Source organism: Xenopus tropicalis, chromosome 8 (genome assembly GCF_000004195.4).
Source record: "Xenopus tropicalis strain Nigerian chromosome 8, UCB_Xtro_10.0, whole genome shotgun sequence".
Taxonomy (NCBI): Eukaryota; Metazoa; Chordata; class Amphibia; order Anura; family Pipidae; genus Xenopus; species Xenopus tropicalis.
This window is the reverse complement of record NC_030684.2, coordinates 108179810-108203585: the sequence shown is the minus strand read 5'-3', so window position 1 is coordinate 108203585 and position 23776 is coordinate 108179810. Positions and strand designations below refer to the sequence as shown.

At 37.2% G+C, this 23776-nt stretch overlaps 1 protein-coding gene across 10 annotated transcripts in view; it reads left to right on the top strand.

The window, feature by feature from the left end:
• Window positions 1–23776, top strand: part of ralgapa1 (Ral GTPase activating protein, alpha subunit 1 (catalytic)) — a 112200-nt gene that overhangs the window by 58841 nt on the left and 29583 nt on the right. For 5 of the 10 annotated variants that reach the window (XM_031890553.1, XM_031890556.1, XM_031890557.1 and 2 more), the window contains 15 exons: window positions 540–756; window positions 1176–1352; window positions 2101–2238; window positions 2469–2662; window positions 2914–3012; window positions 3757–3912; window positions 4366–4494; window positions 5707–5832; window positions 6365–6423; window positions 6949–7057; window positions 7688–7798; window positions 8000–8068; window positions 8274–8408; window positions 12608–12791; window positions 22585–23434. In XM_031890553.1, the coding sequence (XP_031746413.1) occupies window positions 540–756; window positions 1176–1352; window positions 2101–2238; window positions 2469–2662; window positions 2914–3012; window positions 3757–3912; window positions 4366–4494; window positions 5707–5832; window positions 6365–6423; window positions 6949–7057; window positions 7688–7798; window positions 8000–8068; window positions 8274–8408; window positions 12608–12791; window positions 22585–23434 (2753 nt within the window). 10 annotated transcript variants of the gene reach the window in all.

Here is a 23776-nt window from a genome sequence, read left to right as displayed (position 1 = left end):
TATTTTAAATGAAGAATGAAATGTACAGCTCTTAAAATAGTCATCATTTGATGAAAACCAAATAAGTGGCATGGTTATAAAAATACCCAAAATTGGAAGGCAGGATTGTGCTATACAAACCAGTACAAATCATTTACTTGGGTATATAAGGGCTATGACGCATGGTAGCTACTTGTCGCAGCTACGAAGTGCCAGGAAATACACTGCCATAGACAATACTGGGACCTGTCCCTGCTAAAACACATGTAGAGACAATTATCAATATTGTCTATTATATAGCCCTATTATATAACTGCGACAAGTAGCTCCACATGTCATTGCCCTAAACACAATGGAAGCTTAACAGTGTTGGTGTCTTAAATGAAAGGCACCCAGCAAAATTCATCTTTGCTATGTAAAGAAAAAAATGATAATAAAATGATTGTTCCAGCTAAGTAATCTCCACTATGTTTTCCACTTAATAGTTGTGATTAAACCAAATTGTATAATTTCATTAAATATTTGTTTGAAACCAGAAAGTGAGGATTTATCTTTTTCAGACTATCACACGTAGGGGCAGCAGTTCTGGTAGTCTTGAGGTTCCCAAAGATTTACCTGATATGCTTAATAAGCATAGCCAGATGCGCCCAGCTGATGACCCTGGTGTCCCTTCAGAGTGGACCTCTCCGGCAAGCGCAGCCAGCAGTGACCTTCTTAGCTCAGACAGCCATTCGGACTCTTTTAATGCCTTCCAGTATGATGCAAGGAAGTTTGAAGGTATCTCTTTTCTTTTAAATACAGGTATGGGACTTGTTATGCAGAATGCTTAGGACCTGGAGTTTTGTAATTTGAATCTCTATAGCTTAAATCTAATGAAAAATAATTTCAACATTAAATAAACTGAATAGGATTGTTTTGCCTACAATAAGGATTAATTCTACTTTATGTAGGATCAAGTACAAGGTACTGTTTTATTATTATAGAAAAAAATGAAATGATTTGATTTTTTCTATTAAAATGGAGTCTATGGGAGCTTTGTGGATAACGGGTTTTCGGTAATGGATCCCATACCTGTACAATATTATCAGCTCTGAGTATAATATATACTTGGGCCAATGACTGCACTGTGCTAAGCATGTGCAATTTATAAACAACTGGTTTCCATTATGCATACAGTATAAACCTTTTTACTCTAGCAGGTTTTCCATTTGGAGGAGATTCAACAGTCCCCATCTGTATTGAAGCAGATGCTGGCTCTACACATCTTAGCGTTGAGGAACCAGAAGTTGGAAGTCTTACAGCACTGCATATTGACTCTGAGACAAGCAGCTTCAATCAGCAGATTATGTGCACGGAGGCAGTGGCTGTAACAGGTAGGCTGTCTATGTTAATAACTAGTTTTTGAGTAGCAGTAAGATTTTCCTCTACCTGTATTGCCATTCATTACTACCATAATGAATAGCATGTTCACTGCTGCCATCAGGGGCCGGCCAAGCCAATGGGATGCCCTAGGCAACCTGGTTGGCCACCTCATCCCTGCACCTTCCCCCTCCTTTGTATGTGCAGTTCTGTCGTGGGGGGGGGGGGGGCAGGGAAGTCACTGGGGAAGCTGACTAGGGGTTGGCAGAAGAGGTCCCTTGTCATTGCTGCTGCCATGTAATGACAGTTACTCCCCCGCCCCCCCCAAAATATTTTTTTACACTGGAATGCAGTGATCCCCAACCAGTGGCTCAGGGGCAACATGTTGCTCACCAACCCCTTGGATGTTGCTCTCAGTGCCCCCAAATCAGGTAGTTATTTTTGAATTCCTGACTTGGTGGCAAGTTTTGGTTGAATAAATACAAGATTTACTACCAAATAAAGCCTCCTGTAAGCTGATAGTGTGAATAGAGGCCCCTAATAGCCAATCTTAGCCCTTATTTGGCACCTCCATGAACTTTTATAATGCTCGTGTTGCTCTCCAAGTCTTTTTACATTTGACTGTGGCTCACGAGTAAGAAACGTTGCGGATCCATGCTGTAATGCATGTTTATTTTTGTAGCATATATATTTCTTATACTCCCACACAAACATTATAAAAATAATAAATGTTCCTTTTTTATCTTTTTTGCTTCCCTTCAGGGTCAGAAAGTGTTTCCCCTGCTTTGTCTGCTCATGGGTCGAGATCAGAGACTCCCTCTCCTGCAGCTCTAAACTCAGATCAGGCAGAGCTACACGACAAGCTTCAGCATTCGGTTTTACAAACTCCCGATGATATAGGTGAGCAGTTATTGCATAGACAGAATGCTTAACTGTTCTCAAAAATCAAGTTATATTTACACTTTCTGTTAAAGCAAGCAAATGTTCACTGAGAGAGGGGATATAAAGTGCCAAACATGATGGCACCAAAGAAGGAAATAATATTCTTCTCTTTTAATCTGTATGCATTTTGTGTTCATTTTAAAATACGATACATTCAGTATGGTTGCATATTGTTTTTCTTCCATCAGAGCCTTGTGACTTTCCTTTAGAAAGCTGCAGTGTTATGGCTGGAGGAACACTTACTGGATGGCACGCGGACGTTTCCACAGTCATGTGGAGAAGAATGCTTGGGATTCTTGGGGATGTCAATAACATTGCCAATCCTGAAATTCATGCCCAAGTTTTTGATTACTTGTGTGAACTCTGGCAGAACCTGGCTAAGGTATACAGATTGCCATTATTAAAAGTAATAATTGCTGGATGGTAAGATGTTGGCTCTATTAAATGAAAGACTGTATAATGAATGTGGCTGAGTGACCCAAACTCTGGCTTTCTTGCTGTGTGTTTAAACTAGAGATAATATAAAACTATATCTCTGTAGTTGACACTGTTTTTTGTGCAGATTGCAACAGGCTACTGACTTACTGGATCCTTGCCATTTGCTTTTTATGTGCTTTTTTTAATTCCTTTTAGATTAGAGATAATTTGGGAATATCCTTGGATAATCAGTCTTCTCCCCGACCTCCTGTTCTTATCCCACCCCTGAGGATTCTCACTCCCTGGCTTTTTAAGGTAAGATACACAATGTTTTGTTTATTCAGGAAGTACCTCAGTCACTGCCATGACAGGTCCTTCAGCTAAGGCTGCCCTGAATTTTAGTGTCTCTGCATGACACTCCAAGGTTAATTGAATCTCTGCAGCATAGATATAAAACCTGGACATGGAAGGCAGGGAGGACTGAGTAGCACTTAGCTACTATAGTGAAGTGAAAGGACTGTGTTTTGACACAAGTACATTTAATAAACGGGGTTTTATATGCAACTGGCTGCAGAGAAATTGTGGGGACTACAACTGCACTTGTGGACATAAATGAGCCCAGGTTCAGTAATGCAGCATGATGAAAGCCCATTGTAAAACAGCTGCCAACTTTCTACCATGAATAGAGAGTGTTTCACACATTTTAGCAATTTTTTTTTATTAAAACAAAAAGCTTGTTAGTAAACTTAGGCTGTATATTTGGTTAATCTAACTTAGTTAGTCAACTTTTCCAGACATTATTATGGTTCCTTTAAGTAAATATATGACTTTGAGCCTTTCCTGCTTACTTCTTCAACAGTACCCAGAATATATGCCACCTAAATGCTTCGCTCAAGGCTGCAGGTTACTGGTGAACATTTGTGTGTACAAAGCAACAGGGGCTAACATCAGTATTAGACAAGTAAAGTAGGCCTTATTTTTGGTTGTAAAGGGCTACTTTATATGTCACTATCTAAGAAATCTGTGTTTGATAGATTGTTTGCATAACTTTAATTTTAGGCTACGATGCTGCCTGAAAAATACAAGCAGGGCAAACTCCATGCTTACAAACTGATTTGCAAGATAATGAAGAGAAGACAGGACGTATCTCCAAACAGGGACTTCTTAACGCACTTCTATAACATTATGCACTGTGGTCTTCTTCACAACGATCAGGTATTCCGGCGCATATGTCTCACTGCCCATGTAACTGCTTCCATATTATGCACTGCATAATTATATGGATATAAAAATATTTCTATACATTCACAATAGTTTCGGGGGGGCATTTAATAACATTATTTTATGCTAAAAGTAACATTTTTCGACAAAGAAAAAAGTTGCAATTTTTCTGAGATTTATTATGTGACAAAACTGCGACAATTCCAAATCCGAAAATACTCCAACTGAAACCTGTCAAGTCAATGGCAGATGTGGATGCTGGTTTTTGTGCTTATCGTGCCTTTGTGACTTTTTTCCACACATGCTTCACATTTTTTGATAAATGTCTGATATTGGTGTAAATGAGTTTATTTATCGTTTCAAAAAAATTTGAGAAACTGAGAAAAAGTACTTTTTTTTTTTTTTTTTTTTTACTTTTTTTAATAATTTGTGGTGCCTATGTTTCAGGACATTGTGAATACTATAATCAAGCACTGTTCACCTCAATTCTTTGCCCTTGGCCTTCCTGGTGCCACACTCCTTATTATGGATTTTATTGTAGCTGCTGGGAGAGTTGCTTCCTCGTCATCCCTTAATGTAAGTCAACTTGGTTGAACTTTTTTTTTCTCCCCTGTAGGGCTATGTTACAAAATGCATGTTAAGCTACATACAGAATGGTGGGTGCCTCTATAATGGTGAAAGTTTGTTGATGAGGATTTGTGAATATTTTAAGGAGCACGGTGCCATTAGGTTATAGATTTGGAAAATGGTTAGTAAGCAGTTTTCTTGAGAGTTTGGCCTGCAGAGGGCAACATATATTAGAGTCTGTGTTGAAAGATAAGGTCCCATTTACAAAATAAGTGCTTGAATGCATTCTGCCATTCACCCCTGAGTGTGGATGCTCACAATATAGCATGCACCATGTTTGTTTACAAACAGTTTTTCATTTTATTGCAGAATCCCAGCATGATAGCGGGTGGAAGCTAAATAGCATGTGCATAAGGCATTTGCATGTAGGAGCAGCCTGCTAAGGGAACCCTGGAAGTAACACCTTTTTTTTAATTTCACCATTCCCTTGCAGTCCTGTGCATTTTGCCACAGACAAGAAAACGTAATTCTAATCAAATTTCTAATATATATTAATTGAACATTTTCAATGGTTTCAAAGTTATTTGAAAATGCAATTTGTTTTTAAAAGTTATATACATCTTGTTTGTGCCCCTGGTTCTGGCTTCTGACACATTGTTGCAAGCCAGCTGACTAATAGACCTAAAGGATAACTGCTTTTTTCTACGTTGTTTAATAGTCAGACCCAGAGAACAGAAAGGGACTCTGCTTTCGACAGCAATTAGATGTTGAAATAACATTAAAACAATTGAAAATCTTTAATGAATTGATGCTGGCAAGTTGCTTTGAATTATGACAAGTGGTGGAGGACCCCTTTAATACCATATAAAGCTGCACATTTTGCATTACATTTTGTGCTTATAATGAGTCCTTAATAAGTCAGATCCTATTATTTTCTGGAAATTCTAGTATGTAATTCTGCACACCTACAAAATCAATTCAATAAAGTGGGTGCACAATGCAGGGGTCCCCTGTAAGATCCCCCAAAAAATCCAAAACATAAGAGAGGGGCAGGGCGCATCCAAATGATAAAAAATTACAAACTTTATTTTACATATCAAAAAACCCAATGTGTTTCGACCCCGCATTTCGACTGTTCAATGTATTTGTCCTTTGCCTGTCTGACATAAAAGGTGGCAGCTGTACCACTGTTAAGTAATAAATTCTTTCTTCCAATGGCAGGCTCCACGTGTGGAAGCTCAAGTTCTTCTGGGATCGCTTGTCTGTTTCCCCAACCTCTACCAGGAATTGCCTGCTTTGCACCCAAATAGCTCTGACATAGTAATGTCACATTTTACAGATGTCAAGGTAAAGAATCACTGCACATTCATCTTTATACCCATGGACTTAATTGGATAATATTTGTTGATTTTTCACATTACATTGTTTGGATATCACATTCATCGACTGCATAAGTATAGGAAATTACAGTGGTAAAATAAATATTTGTTATGTGATGTCGACTGATTTGTTGTCTTTTTTTGCAGAAGGAAGGATGTGAACACGTCATTTTTCCTTTAGATTATAAGTGACTTTCTTCTTAAAGCCAAGAAAACCATTATTTATTATATATATCTGTTCTAACATTCTTTATATTTATTCATGGTTTTCAATTTGAATCATTCTACCCATACATAGCTTGTGTATGTACAGTATTATATGGAGGATTGGTGATATATGCGTGTAATGAATAGGAAAAGTGGAGTTCCTTCCCCTCTTGAACATTAGTTGTCACACTTGACTGTCTTGTTTTATATTATTACTTTTGGACTCTTGGCTAAAGCACAGCATCTGTACACTCAGAAATAATCATCTTTTTTCTATTGTCTTCATATATCAGGAACTCACAATTAAAACTGTACTAAATTCAGCCAGAGATGAACCGTCTGGCCCTGCAAGGTAGGTGAAAATAGAATCCTTGTATTTTATACTTGTGTTGTGTTTCCACTTGCCATTATAAAAGCAAAATATTCAATATGCACTCAGCTGGTGGTAAAAAAAAAAGTGTTCAGGGAAGCCTCCTATATTGTGACAAATATCCTCCTATGCAGCATATGAAGGAATGTTAGTAATGAAACATACTGGCAAACTTGGTTTGGATCGTCTTGGTGTTGTGTTGCCATCTAAAGCTCATCACAGTCCTTGTCCTTACTTACTTACCTGAAGTGAGCAGAAAGTCTGAGTAACATGCTGCTGCCAGTATCACCCAATTTTAATTTCCCATTTGCATTAGTTTAAGTTAGAGCATTTCACCTGTTTAGTTTAATCAACATATCTACATCCATATATTACTGGACCAAAGACAATTTAATGGTATCATATAAAAACATTTTATGGCTTATGATTTCTTAAAATCTACCTAAATATTAAAGCATATGATACACGCTGCACACCTGTGTAAGGCTGTATTGTTGTATTTTGTAGATGTGTAGCATTGTGCAGTTTGGGAATATGGATGTGTGAGGAGCTTGTCAATCAAACACATCATCCACAAATCAAAGAAGCACTCAATGTCATCTGTGTCTCCTTAAAAGTAAGTAACTATTATTTCTGTTGTGTCTGTAGTATTGAAATGATAATTGCCCAACATTTTGAAACATTGCTACAAAATTCAATGTCTCAGTGTTTCTTCCTTTGCCCTTGCACGTTTCTGGATGGCCCTTGAGAAAGTCCAGATCCTACTACCTCATCTTTGTTAAAGAAATAATGCACATTGCATAATAGCATTGGCTGAAATATTATTTTGATAAAAAAAGCCGTCAGCTAGGCAGGATAATTAAAACGTTAATTTATTGGTTTGCCATACAGATTTTTTGGAAGGATGAGGATGGCAGAGATGCAAAAAGGATACAGTAACCTTTGAATTTAGCATTGTGTCTGCTTGCATAGCATAAGGGTTGCCTTGAAAACATCTTGACAGTAATGTGCTTCATGCTGGTTAGCATCTGTGTTGAAGTGCATTGCTTTTGTGTGAACTATATACACTTCTGCAGACACTGCAAATCCTATCAACCGAGCTATTTCTTTCTTGTTTTATTCGTGCCCATCACCTATGTGGTTTCTATGGAATGTGAAGATAAGGCAGTGTGTTTGTTTGACTGCCAAAGCTGTCCATATTGATGTTTAAATGTTCTGCATGTTATTATCATTTTTTTTTTTTTAGTTTCCCAATAAAGTGGTGGCCCAGGTCGCCTGCAGTGTGCTAAATGTGCTGCTCAATTATGTTCAGCAGCTTCAGATTTACCATTCAGACTACCCACTTAAAATCATTGAGGTAAGTAAATAACGTCGCTCTTAAAGAAAAAAAAAACAAACAAAAATATCAATTAATTACATTTTTAAATTTAAAATGAATTCTATCAGGTGGTTATCTGACTTATTTCTTTTACTCATTAACAAATAATTGGTCTGTTTCTTATACAGCTGGCACATCATATTGAACAATTCTCACTAATGCTTGTAATTTTAATTTAAGATCCTGCTAGCGACAGTGACATATCTGCTGCCAAGTGCTGAGACCTCATCTTACGAGCAAGACAAGCGGGTGAGAATGCTCCTCTGGGTATGCTGGGTCATGCTCATTTTGCAAATATGCTATAAATGCTACAGATAATAAAGATTTAGGAGCAACCAGACCCATATATTCGGCAGTTATCAGAAGATCCCAATTATATCCATTCAACAAGCATTGTAACAAAACTGGCATACACTGGCCCTTTTGGTACATCTAATTCAGTTTTCTCTTTCAGTTGGTGGTCTCTCTGCTTCTTTCCCTTTTGGACTGGATGATGGCATTACCCCTTGCATTGTTATTGAAACCACTACGCCATGCTCGGACGGAGAGTGATGGAAGGGAGAACTCTGTGTTAAACTGTGCATATAAGGTAGTATAAGAAATAAGTATGAGTATAGAATATTTTTAACATATTGAGCAAATGTTGTATGGTGGCATTAACTGCCATCAGAAAACAGCAATTTTGCATCCATGCTCTGTGTTACACAACTTGGTTTTTTCTACTGCAAGTAGTGTTCCCCCTTTGCACCCTGAGTCTATATACCAAGAACCACTGCAGCATGGTTCATTTATGCACAAGGTTTATGTGGCCTTTTGTCAAATCTTTTTCTGATTTATTTACTTTATTCACATGACTCTATTATCATTGAGCTGCAATGACAAACACCTCCAACATTTTTCAAGAAAGAGTAACCTTCAGCAATAGTAAGCTTGGATGCGTGTATGTGTGTGTGTATAGATAAAATTGCCCTTTATTATCTCCTTTGTATTTTTCCAACATGTCCAGAATAAAGCTACACTGCAATTTCTGTTCTTTCACTTACATTAGTAATATCTGATGATGGGACATTTTTCTAATGGAACAGCGCCCTACATGAAAAAGGAAGGCAAAAGAGTAGTCACTAACACACATAGGCGCAAAGATATGCTTATGATATCAGTGTGATAATTGAGGGGTAAATTGCTACTTAAGGCCGAAGACACACTTTTTAAAAAAGTTGCAGCAAATCTGTGCAGGGAAAAACAGCACATACCATATATACTTGAGTATAAGCCAATCCGAATATAAGCCAAGGTACCTAATTTTACCTAAGAAAACTGGAAAAACTTTTTGACTTGAGTATAAGCCTAGGGTGGGAAATGCAGCAGCTACTGCTAAATTTCAATAATTAAAATAAATAATATAAATAATAATAAATTACATTAAATGAGGCATCAGTGTGGTATTTGTTTTTAAATATTTATTTCAAAGAAAAACAGTAAACTAGCTCTGTATGTGGAGAAGAGGGTCAACAAAAACAATATGGTATCAACAATGATACCTTAACAGTACTACCCCCTTAGCTCAATCAGCAACCAAGCTAAAACACAAACAGTTAAAATCCTTCAAAACTATGCACTTTATATTCTATATAAACCAATGCCTAGTGCAGAATGGGACAGGTGAGGATGGTAGATGAAGATCAATTTGGTAGCGGGCCAGGGCACTGGAGGGTCTGGTTGCGAGTGGCCTCATTTGCACACAAAGGACAGAGGGTGCTAGTCTGGAGGGACCCATGGTACCCGACTCGAGTATAAGCCGAGGGTGACTTTTTCAGCACATTTTGGGTGCTGAAAAACTAGGCTTATACTAGAGTATATGCAGTAATTAGACACAGCGAATTACACCGTACCCTATGGTGGGAAAAACGCAGCGATTAGTTAAAAGTTTCTATTAAATTAAAAGTAATGTAATACCAACTGATAAAGAGTTTTTTTCCTCTTTACACCCTGACATAATAAGCTTTATGTAATATTATAATAAAAGTCCTTTTCAAAGTAACCTTGAAACCCAAATTGTTATAAAAGTGTATAAAAAAAAACTTGAGCTGTCAGTCATATTATTGCCTGCCACACTTCTATGCCTACACCAACATAAAAACAAAAAAAGACAGGCTTCAGTTCCCTATCAGGTCAGCCTAGCTGCTGATTGGTTCCTATCCTACACTCCAGTGTGCCGCCGGCTTCCCTGCACATCCAGAGAATTGAGCCAGCAGGAAGTGGAACAGATGGGCGGGACTAGTAGGGTTTTTGGAGATATTTTCAATAAATCTGAAGCACTACTTTTTAAAGCACATTCTTTTTATATTTAGATTAGTACATTTTATTGTTTTTCACAAAATATGTACCCTTTATGCCTGCTAAAATTCAATCAATCATTAAATAAAATCAATAGGATTGTTTTGCAACCAATATGGATTCATGCAGTTTAGTTGGGATCAAGTACAAGGTACGTTTTTATTATTACAGAGAGAATATCGATGTTAAAATTTAAATTTTTTTACTTAAAATGGAGTCTATGTCAATGACCTTCATGTTATTCGGAGCATTGTGCTTAACAGGTTTCCAAATAATGAATCTATAATATGGAAGATCCTTGATAAAGGTCCCAAGGGGGAACAAAATGTTGGGAATGCACAGTGATATATATAATATAGCACTATTAACGTGTGTATGTATTGGTGTGCTGATCTTTTTTCTGCATGAATATACGTGTTTTTGCACACATTTGAACTATTATATATATATATATATATATATATATATAAAATATGGATGAATTTTAACCCTTTTTACAGGGTTCATAGCTGAGCCTCTTTCTTCTTGCAAAACAAAACTAGCTGCTATTTACAATCATCAGCTGTATTTTATACCATGCCAGTTATGGCTTCTCTCTGTGCAGTCACACTTGGTTATTTAATTTGAAAGTAGAGGTTCTATTACACCATTAGGTGCCAGCATTGTTTTTAAAAGGATTTGGGACTTGCTCATTTCATTCCAGGCTCCAGGGTATTGCAGAGAAATCTTGTTTTCCTACCCATTTAGGAGGTGTTTATATTTATTGTGGGCATTATGTCATATTGAATCATGGCTCTTTCACCAGGTTTTGTCCATAAAGCCGCAGGATTTATCATCATTTTATTCACATTATTTCTAATACTACAATCCATGCCTGTACAGTCCTCTTATTATTAGGAATTATCACTCTGAAACAATTCTTTCATTTCCGCCAGAGAAACGGCTCTCTCTGAGATCACTGATGGCTTATATTGTGTTGGGAGAGCCTGTCCATTTATCTGTACCCTTCTGCCCAAGGGGCAGCATGTACAGGCTCTTCCTGATTACAGTGCTTTTAAACTATTGCTTTTTTTTCATTATTAAAACTATTCTGTATTTTAAATACACTTGCATATTAAAGGATAAGTTAGACTTTTATTTTAAAATCCCCTAAAAAAATTCTAAACAGCCCCCAGAATAGCATACCTTTCTTCCTGCATTCAGATTTATTTAGTTTCTCTGTTACAAACAGCTGAACTGCAGCTCTTTTACCAACATTTTGTCTGTCGCAAAGTCGCCCTTTTGTTTTCTGGCCACTCCTTCTCTCGCTGACTATGGAGACCTCAAATAGCTGCCTACTGAGCATGCTCACTGCCTCTGCTCCAAATAAAATCAGTCAGACATGTGCAGTAGGCACATCTTTAAGGTCACCAGAGAGAGAGAGATTGTTTAGAAAACAAAAGAGGGCGGGGATTTACGCTAGGAAGTCTGTAAATGAGCTGCAAATAAACTAGCTGTAATAAAAAAAACTAAATAAATCTGGTATATGATCATGGAGGCTGAACAGAGTAATATTAGATTTTTTAATTTTTTTAAGTTTACTTAAAGAATAAGTAGGGTTTTGCAGACAGCTGCTACACTCTGCAGTTATGGAAATTGTTCTAGGCTTAGGCCTGAAATATTCCCCTCCAAATATTTTTTCCTTATGCTACTTTAACTTTTTAGATTATTTTTGTTCTTAATTTTGTTGCATGATTATTTGATATTTTTGTTTCTAAAGTTCCTGACTCCATGATTTCAAGGCCAGTCCAAAACTGATATATTATAGGAGTGCACAGTAGTTAACAATGCATCACTGGGCCCCAGGTTTCAGTTCAGAACAAGGCACTGTCTGCATTGTTGGTAAGCTATCACTATAGGGAACCTATCACAATATAGGGAATAATGTAAACCCCCCATTGTATAATATAAGGAAATCGGAAGTCACCAAGGAGTTCAATTAATCGTTTTATACAGGTCAGCAAACTCTGAAGTAACTCCTAATATCCTTATATTTTACAAAAAGTTACATCACAAAACACTGGTTATAACTGATGACATCACTTAGCACTTTTTTTTACCCCATAATGGGAAAAATAAGGATATTATGAGTCGCCAAGAAACTTCATTACCATATTAAAGCTTTTATACAGGTCATGGAACTCAGAGGTGACCAGATATCCTCATATTTTACAACAGGGGGTATGTTATTTATTATAATACACACATTTCAGTGAGTCATGTGACAGAAATTACATCATTCTAACGGATGGCATCACCAAACACTATTTATAAGCATATCATTTACAGGATATTCATGGCTCTTGTCTATTATAAATGTATTATATATCATTAAGCCAATAGTGTACATATTTTATTCAGTGAGAACCTGCTAAATAAGATATCTTTATAATTTAATATCTTATTCCACAGGTTCTACATGACTGTGTCTATGGCTCCCAGCATTTCAGCAATCCCAGGTACTTTCCAATGAGCCTTTCAGATCTGGCATCGGAGGATTATGATCCCTTTATGCAACTGGAATGCCTGAAGGAACCAGAACCTTTACATTCCCCAGATTCTGAGCGCTCCACCAAACTGCAGCCTGTTACTGAGGGTATGTGTTTAACTGTTCTTCAGAATCTTACAGGGTATTGCATGAGACAAACCTATTAATGACTTCTTGTTGTGATTTAAAATTGAACTCCTTTACCTAATAGCTAATTAGAGCCAATCTTGCTTGTTTCAGAGGGTTTTTGCTTAAAGTAAATTCATATTCTGCAGTCAGTTGATGCCTTTGACTCCTAAGCTTTGTTTGGTTCCCAACTTGCTCCAGCTAACAACCAATGTTGTGTTAAGCACTTAAAGGAAAACAATACCCCCCAAACAAGTTCATACGTAAAAAACCCTGCTTCATCTAAATAAACCATTTCATAAAAATATACTTTTTTAGTAGTGTGTGCTATGGGGTGCTCCTAAACAGAAAATTGCCATTTTAAGAATGAAGGGCTTCCCCCTGGGATCATAGGATTCGCAGTGCACACAAACAAGCCAAGGCACACATACATGCTAGGCCCCATCAGCCAATTAATGGACAGAGTTCTGTCTTTTGCTTCCACACTACTTACTGTTACAGTTAGAGCTGCATTATTTCTGGTCATGTGATCTCTGAGGGAGCACCCAGCCCATCACTAAATGGTGGCTCAAGGGAAAGGGTGTAAAAGGGCAATATTTACTCTTATATATTCCAGTTTGGCGAGATTCTTTAATAGGTCAATTAACATAATATAAACTATCCGTTGGTTAAATATTCATTCTGGGGATATAGTTTTCCTTTAAGTGTCACTTAAATCCACTCCATTTCGGATGGGGTAATATCATAAAACATGCAAAATCTGCACAAGGCCCATTAACTTATATCAACCAAACAGATGTTTGCTTTGGAACATGTGTCCTGCTACATGCTGATTGTATTGTGATTATATTGTGACATTTATAATCCTATATATTACAGTATATTGTGGGTCCCTAAGCTCAGTAAGTGACAGCAGCACAGAGCATGTGCAGGGAATCAACAGAAAAGAAGATGGGGAGCTACTGGGGCATCTTTGGGGGCACAGATCTTCATTTCTAAAGGGCTGTGGTTGCCTTGGGCTGGTACAGAAGCACAAAACATGATTTACAATATTTCTATCCTACGTCTTTAGTTAAGCTTTAGTTCTCCTTTTAGTATTATGCATCCATCTCCCTCGTTTTATATCATCTTTATATGCCTAGATAACTCATGTCAGCTTCCTCTCAAACAGGTAAATGTTATCAAATATTTTTAGCTTAAAAAAATGAATTTGTCTTTTATTTATTGCAAATGTTGATCAAAGCTTGTTATTCTGAGTCTAGCTGTTAGAGTTTTATTAATGGAATTAGATGTGGTTGGTTACATTTCAAAAAGGTGAAACTCAAAGGCACCAAAATACCTGCAGGTCTCCAGGCAAACCTAGCCATTCAACTGTTCATTCAAGTTGTTTTTTATAATAATATAATGGTTTTATTGTAAATGATTTGCTGTAGTGAATTTCCAAAAAGAGTCCTGTATAAATGTAAATGCTCCCTTTTTTATAAACCCTTTTATAGCACAATTCACATACTAGCAGGTAAATCCAGTAGAATGGACAGTATACAGATGCTCAGTATATGCAGCCAAGCCAGTAGGGAGAGCAGTATGCTACAGATATACACTTACTTGTATGTGAATTCTGTTGAGCTGGGCAGTGGAACAGGGAGTAAATTCATTTATGATGTAGAGCAAAAAAGGAAATGTACAGTTATAGGACCCCTTATCCAGAATGCTCGGGACCTTGGTTTTCCAGATAAGGGGTCTTTCCATAATTTAAACATTACGTAAACCCAGTAGGATTGTTTTACCCCCAAAAAGTTTTATTAAAATCTTAGTTGGGAACAAGTACAAGATATTGTTTTATTATTATGGAGGAAAAGGAAATTAATTTTAAAAATCTGGATTATAGGCTTAAAATAGACTCTATGGGGCATGGCCTTCCATTAGTTTAGAGCTTTCTGGATTATGGGTTTTTGGATAACGTATTCCATACCTGTAAAGGGCTTTGATTGGGTAGGTTCTTGTTTTCCTTGCCAGGTTTTTCAATATTTATCAGTGGATGAAGGACAGTCTTGCCACAGTTTGCACATAGTTAGGAACTATAGGTCTTTCGATCCTGATTGGCTCCTGGCTTTTGCCATATATAATGTAATGAATAGAATATATAGAAAATATGGCAACGTCACAGAAATTGCACTGTCCTGAAGAGAGTGTAAAGAGTTATGGTTACAACACCTCAACATTATCTTTTTATTCATTCCTCGCATTTATCCACAATGCGCCCCATCCTGTAATGAGCACACATTATATAAAAAGTGAATAAATAAAGTATGTGTGTTTTTCATGGCAGAAGAAACAGGCATTATAAAAATGATGTGTTCCAGGTTGCTTTTCTGTTATTTCAAGCACTTCTGTCCCAATTATATTTTATAACATTTTATAGAAATGCCTTGCTAGTTTGACCTACTTAGCATCCTGCAGTATGCGGTCTGTTGTTTTTGTTTTTAATTTAATAAGGGGGGCAGAGCAAATATTGAGTGCCAAAAGTTTTTATAGCCATAATTTAGAATTTATCACACCAAAAAAATAAAGGATGGCTTCAAGCCAGGTTCAGAATGGTAAAAACAGCAATTCTATTAACAATCATGGCACTAGCTGAAGTTTCCCAGTGGGGAGTCATACACAAATCATTTTGTTTCTTGGATCAGCAAGTAAATTGAATCCTCCATATGGGTCTTTGTTCATTGACGGGGTTTAACCTTGTGCAGTTCTTTAATTTCCTGGATTTGTAGTCTTTGGAAAGGTAGAGCCACAACGTTCAGAGGCAGACTGTGTTTATACACACCACCAGTAATTCTTACAGCCACTGTCATATTTAGGTTGATTGATGATGATCTTTCATCTCTGCTACCAGATGTGCATTATAGAATGCATTTTGCATGCCCCAAGCCAGTACCAGAGATGTTCTGCAAAGCTCCCCAGCTAGGGGGGGTGGTTTAAAATTTCCCCCTCAGACTAAGCCTCTTTCCTAGGCACTGGCCAGTGTGTGCCTACTTGGGAAATACACCCTTGTTCATACACAGTTTTTATCATGTACTTTACCTATCAGTAGAGGACAATGTTAAGTTAGTGGAGCAAGTTTGTTCCAAACTGTACAGTTTTACATTGTCCCTATTATGAGATGTTAGGTCTCATTGCCCATTGTCTCCTTTACAGCATTCGCGCTTGTATACTATGGTGGTATTCTCTTTCTACTAGCAACAACTTCCTTCAACTTAGATTAAGCAAAATGTAGTTTAAAGGAACAGTAACACCAAAAAATGAAAGAGCTTTAAAAAGTAATAAAAATATAATGCACTGTTGCCCTGCACTGGTAAAACTGGTGTGTTTGCTACAGTAACACTACTATAATTTATATAATAAGCTGCTGTGTATCCATGGGGGCAGCCATTCAAGCTGGAAAAAAGAAGAAAAGGCACAGGTTACATAGCAGATAACAGAGAAGTTCTGTAGAATACAATAGTGTTTTATCTGTTATCTGCTATGTGCCTGTGCCTTTTCTCCTTTGAATGGCTGCCTCCATGGCTACATAGCAGCTTATTTATATAAATTATAGCAGACTTTCTGAAGTAAACACACAACTTTTACCAGTGCAGGGCAGCAGCACATTATATTTTAGTTACTTTTATACACTATAAAAGCAACAGCTATAGGGCCACCTCCTGATGTTGTACAAGAAGTAACTAGCAAGCAGTTGTAGCTCTATGACAGATGGAGGCCACCTGCTTGCATAGAGGAATATGCTTTCTTCTCTAACTGTCATGAGTACAAGTGACACTTGCTAGGAGCAGACACACGCAGGGTGGGACTAAGTAAGGCTGGGCGCAGAGACGCATAGGGGCGGGACTTGGGCTGCTTGTTACTCACTGACATCACTAGGTTATGCTAATGAGAAGGTGAAATGAAATACCAAATTGTAGAGATGCTAAACAAAAAGCTAAATAACTGAAAACCCATAAAAAAATAAGAACCAGTTGCAAACTGTCTTAATGTCGTCTTCATACTAAAAGTTAATTTAAAAGTTAACTACCCTTAAAATCTAGGAAATGCTCCCATTAAAATGCATTAGCATAGGAAGGGGCTGCCAAGAAAAATAGTAAAATGGGGGAACTTAAAATCAGGGTTTGCCTGTATTACATATTTATAAATGCACATACTATAAAGGAGTATATTTATCATGCAGTATAAAAAGTGGAGTAAAACATTACCGGTGATGTTGCTCATGGCAGCCAATCAGATGCTTTGCTTTGGTTGAAATCTAATTGCTGATTGGTTGCCCTGGGCAACATCACCAGTAATGCTTCACTCCACTTTTTATACAGCATGATAAATATACCTCAAAATCGGCCTGGCCATAGGGCATATATATTTATCTTTTTGTTTGTTTTTTACTGACAGCCTGCTGCTACTTTATTGGGGTGCTCCATTTGTGTAACCATATACACAAATATATATTGTACAATTGCTGATGGTCCCTGGGCCCGAAAATCTGAACAGGAGCCATGAGCCTAAATGTCAGACTTTAGGTGCTAATTTTTATGTTCATAAAGAAAAGCCAAGGCTAACTTGACATTCTGCCTGTGTTTGTTTGGGGGTATAAATGAGACACTGCAGTATAATGCAGGAAAATTTGCTTTTAATATCATGTTCATGGAATAGTGTGGCTTTGTTTGGGCAAGAGAGGTTGCAATTATGTCGGATATGGAAATGTTTCAGTCTTTTTATCTAGGACTTTTTTCTTTACTATAATTGACCTAAAAGTTCAGTATGCTATTCTGTAAGAGCAGGACATTGCTATTCTCCTTTCATAACATCTTCACCTATTTCTATTAATGTGAGCCATCATCTGATCCCAATTAGTTTCCATGTCTTTTCTTTTGCTTGGGCAAAGAAGAGCAGGCGTTATGCTTTTGTCTGGCATCTGTGGGGAAATTAATCATCTCTAATTACTGAATTTGCAGCACAATGCCTGGGTGTTTGTTTAAACCTGAATACTTTGCACTCAATAGGCCTATTTTAAATGAACAACCATTAAACAAGTCTCGGAGGTGGTATTTCTACACATCATAGTGTACACTGGAAACGATATTATATATATATATATATATATAATTTATATATATATATATATATATATAATTATATATATATATATATATATATATATATATATTATATATAATATGTGGATATAAATATTATATGGATCAAATGGAGACTGTTATATTTTAATAAATCATGAGAATATGTTGCACTTTACATAACACAATTATAGCTGTTAGGGAAGAAAGGTTTTATCCTGCTGCCCCAGTCTTGTTGGGTCCAGGTTCAATACCCATATCAGGCACTAGTTTCTAATTTGCCCTCCTTGTTATTTGTGTACCCATCTACACATAATAAGCAGGAAACCAAGCAGTTAAATGCATACAGTTTGGTTTTATTCCCATATAATACTGTCAGCTGGGACAATCCAGATTACAATTACTGTAATTATATGTGTACTTCATATGTAACAGATGTTATTTTACTATAATCTAATGTTTATAGTGAATTAATTACCCCCTATTGGAAAATATAAGGATATTATAAGTCACAGAGGAGTGCCATGACCATATAAAGGCACAAGGCTGAAGGCAAGTGGCTTTTATACAGGTCATGGAACTCCGAGGTGACTTCTAATATCCTCATGTTTTACAATAGGCGGTACATTATTTATTATAATACACACGTTTCAGTGAACATGTAATAGAAACTATATAATTAAGTACGGATTATAACTAATGACATCACTAAGCGCTATTTCTAATATAAATTACAGGATATGCATGGCTCTTGTGTATTATAAAAAATCATCCATAAATATCCTCTGAACTGTAGCCTTATAAACTGTGCATTATAAACAATTAAAGTCACCTATTAGAAGTCACCTTGGAGTTCAGTTACGTGTAGAAAAACACTAAGCCCAAGGTTTTACGCCATTATATTGTCATGGACCTTGGTAGTTTCTGAGATCCTTATATGTTACATAAGTTAGTACTTTGTATATTCATTTTATAAAGTGAATTGTAATTTATAACCATGGCTACTTCTTAGAGAGTATTTTTAATGACACAGTGGCACTGACAGGAGCTTACTGGCTCTGCTAATCTAGGTAAAGACTTCATGCTGCATCTTGGGTAATGTAGTTCTTCTGCCCATCATTAATCAAATTCATTATGAAGGTATAACTACAAACACTACTAAGCTCATGGAACTCCCTGCTACTATTGTGCATTCAAATCCCTAATAGTCCTGTGTGGCACATACAGTTCAGCCACTTCAGCTAAGCATTAGGTACGCTGCACATGATTCTATGGAAGGAGTTATCAAGGGAGGCAGCTTGTCATAAGTTGATATTGATAATGTGGATCAAACTGTTTCTAAATCATTCTGTAAACCCACCTCCTGCTCCATAAGCTTTAGGTTATATTCTGCTTTTAACATCTTTTCCTTTTCTAAAGATCATGGTTGCTAAGTATAGACTTCTTAGACAAAATGAGAAAATGAGGGTAGTTCACCTTAGGGTTAACTTTGAATATGTTATAGAATGGCCAACTTTTCAATTGGTCTTTATTTATTTTTTTTACCTTTAATAGTTTTTGGATTATTTGCTCCCTTCTGCCTGTTTCCAGCTTTCAAATGGGGGTGACTGACCCCGACAGCCAAATAAACGATTGCTCTGCGAGGCTGCAATTTCATTGTAATTCATAAATCACTCCCTGGTTACTAAGGTAAATTGGACCCTAGCAACAAGATACCTGCTAAAATTCCAAACTGGAGAGCTGTAGAACAACAAGTAAAATAATTTTAAAAACGACCAATAATACAAAAATGCAAATCATTCGCAAATTGTCTCAGAATAGCATTCTCTACATTATACTAAAATTTACTTTAAAGGTGAACAACCCCTTAAATATTTGGATGGCATATTTAATTGACTTCGATACTCTTCACGTTCTGTGACTGTTCTCACTTGAGCTATTCCATTGTTGTGTCTTTTTTGTGTATTATTTTGTAATTTCACACTTCTGTACTTCAATTTTCTTTTCTCACATGCAAATACCTGTATCTTTGTCTTTCACCCCATTTTTATCCTGAAAGCAATGTTTAAATGAAAAATAGTTGTACCAAGAAGCACAATTATAGGACTACATGATATATTTGCACTGAATTTGAGGAAACAAGTACCTTTCTGTACGTTTTCAAATGACTAATTACATTCCCATTGGCTTGCTTGATAGGCACACGTATACAGAGCTTTAATTAAAGCAGAGGGAAAGTAATTGCACGCAAATGACCGTTGCTTTTTTAATATCACCAGAGCCTGAGGCCCCATCTTCCAAATAAAGACAAATTGTAGACTTTTAGCAGATCTATTGCCTAATTATTGAATGCCAGATAACAGTGCTACATTAGCTGGAAAGATGAGTTTGATATTCTCCACTTAATTTGAATATAAGTCTGAAATTCATCTTCCTTGTTGACCTGCAAAGTAACCCTGTTCAGATACTAACTGCATTATCAGCAGATGCATTAAAAAGACAATTGACTATACCTCTGAGCCATACTTTGAACAGCAATATCATTTACCATGATGAGGGGTTTCAAAAACATGTTGATCTCTAATAGTGTATTGTAGCATTTAATGTCTGTAGGGAAAGTTTTTAAATCGTATTAGTGCATACAATATTCAGCATCTTAATTTGCTTTCTCCTAGGCCAGTGACATCCTAATTATGCCTGTTTTTTTGTTTTGGGATTCATTGAGGAATGCTGGGAGCAATGTTCCCTATAAGGTGTGCACTCGTGCTTGCACACATACATTTTGAGGCCAGTGTCCTACATATTGTGGGACGTTGTGTTTTCACACAGTGCCCCACATTTTGTATGTATTGTGCACACTGTTTTTTAAAATACGCAAGTTTAAAATGTGCACACAAAAGAATTCTTTTTTTTTTTTTTGCGCCTATGGCCGAGAAACAATTAGAGGGGAGTTATAGTGCAACAGCTGAGGGGTAACAGTTTGGGCACCCCAGTCCTAGGCTGTTGTGTTCAACCTCTACTCACATTCAGGGATGGAACTAGGGGTAGGCAGAACAGGCACGTGGCGCAGCGGTGGGGAGTATGACTACACATGACTCCTGCAACTGCAGTGAGCTTTTTGGCAAGTTGCAATAAGCAGAGGACAGAAAGTGGATTTGTTATGGACGTGCAGAAAGAGGGGTCCAGTGACATTTGGGGGGGGGGACTTGCCTTGGTCAGCGTTTAACTTTAGCCCGGCACTGCTTAGATTTGTTTGTATTGTTGTGGTAGGTATATCTAGTGGGCAGATTTATCAAAATGTGAGTTTAGAGCTTAATGCACAAAAACTCATACATGTTCTATTCATTCCTATGGGATTTGACAAAGCGTATTTATCAATGGCTAAATTCTTACATTCACCCATTGATAAATACACTTCTAAATATCCCATAGGAATGAATAGAGGGTGGGTGAATTTTTATGTATTAAGTTCTAAACTCACTTTTTGATTAATCTGCCCCTTAGGGGCAGATTTACCAAAGCACAAATTCGAATCCCGAATGGCAAAAATTCGGATTGGAAACAAAAATTTTGCCGTCTTTTTGTCACCGTTGCGACTTTTTCGTATTTGTCACAACTTTTTTGTCGCTGCCGTGACTTTCTCATATTCTGCGCGACTATTTCGTCGCCATCGTGATTTTTTCGTATTGAACAATTGTAAACGCAGGAAAAACTAATCCGATTTTTTCGCGACGGCGACGAAAAAGTCACGGAAAATATACGAAAAGGTCGTGCCGACAGTGAAAAAGTCGCGGAACATATGAAAAAGTCGCGACGGCGGCGAAAAAATTTCAAAAATACCGATCATTATGAAAAAAAACGCCTTCGGACCGTTTGTGGATAAGTAAATGTGCCCCTTAGTGTTGCCTTTAAAATGAAATACGTTAAAAGTGTCCGACTCTACCATGATGGATTTTAAATACTATAATGTTCATGTGGCCTTGGAAGATATGTAGGAATGAGAGTGTGAGATTCTTTAGGAAAGACTTTAACCACATGGACAAATCCAGTATATGGGTAAGTTGCTCATTAGGTGAGGGGCCTTTAAACTTGCAGCCAACTGTGCACTCTACTCCAACCTCCAAACTAAACAACTGAGACTGGGGTTAATTGTTCACTCCCAACGGTAAGTGCATTTCTCTCTCCACTACCTTTTGACCTTAAAATGCACAATGGGCTTGTTTCAATGATCTCTGGAACCTTTTCCAAAAATTTCAGCAGTTTTTTCTGCTTTTAACTTCATGCTCCACCTCGTTGCATAATACAGAATCTAATAAAAAATATGTAAAAGGCATAAGTAAAAATATATAAATGAATACAACTAGGTCTAAATAGAATTCAAAATCCTTAATAAAGTATAAAAAAAAAATGAAATTCATAGCTACCCTCTGAATGAATCAAATAAAATCATCTTTTTAAATTTCAAGACAAACATGCATGTGCAAAAATTGTAAGCCATTGTGCATTGCTCCTTCAGCCTAATGCTTGCTTGAAAGCCAAACAAACTCTTCATGTTGAATACAGAGAGTCCAGTCTTGTGTTTCTTTGTTTTGTTCCTTTTTTCCCTTTTAGACTCATTAAAACATTTTGCACATCTTCTCATCTTCTGTTTTCAGTGAAAATTCCAAAGCAGCAAGGTCTTATTCCAGTAGCAGCACGGACAGTAATCACACATTTGGTAAACCACTTGGGCCACTATCCAATGAGTGGAGACCCCGCAATGTTGACTAGCCAGATCTGCGAGAACCATGATAATCCATACTGTGAAAGTTCGGATCTATCTCCTCAACTCTTCCACAGCCCCAATCTGCAGTTCTTTGCTCTCAATAATACCACTCTTGTGTCCTGCCTTCAGATACAGTCTGAAGAGAAACTACCTCCTGGTGAGGACCTCTCTTCTGCCAGATCAACTGTACGCATAATTATGCGGGACCTTTCTGGCAAGTACAGTTGGGATTCCTCTATATTATACGGACCTCCTCTCCCATGTGAGGGACAAATGACTCAGTGGTCTTCCCTTCTGGCAACATTTTCTCCTCCTTCCAATCAAGAGGTTGAACACCCATCAACCCAGAGGGAATCTGAGGACTTTTCTTCTCTTTCTTCAAGAAGGCGAGGAAGGGAATCTCTGCCCCTATGGGACAGCTTATCAGATGAACAAGATGCTCTTGACTGCCTTTTGCAGTATCTGGGAGCTACTGGTCCAGAGTGCCTTCAGAGGGCTGGTGTTCCCCTCAATGTGCCCTCACCTCCACCTGCTTGTTTCTCTGAGAAGCTGGAGAATGAGGTTAGCAATGCAATTCTGAAACAGAGTGCAGAAGAAAAGGAATTTGTGGAAAAGCATAGCAGTAATCTTCACATGAGAGCAATGCCTCAAGATCAGCCTGTAAACCAAAAACCCCAATCAGCTTTCTACTACTCCCGGCTGTTGCTTAGTATCCTTGGCATGAACTCCTGGGAGAAGAGGTAAAGCAGTGTTTGAATGCTACTGCCATGTTCCTTTGTATTTTCAAAAACACTAATGTTTCATTGTTTTTAGACTAATAATTGCTATAGAGTGTGAAGTAGCAAGTTACACTGATAAAAGGAAATCAGTAGCACTGTGAATGCATTGGATACATCAATTGTTTAGCCAGAAAATGTTGAGTATTATACTGTGAATCAAAATCTGTAATCCTCACATTGCAAAAAGTCTTGTAGAAATAGGGTACACTGTTAATAAGTAAGCTTTTTGGTCTTTGTATGTTGCAAGATGAATCTGCAGGAAAATGTTTGCATCATTCACTGGTGACTCTGTCCACAGCACCA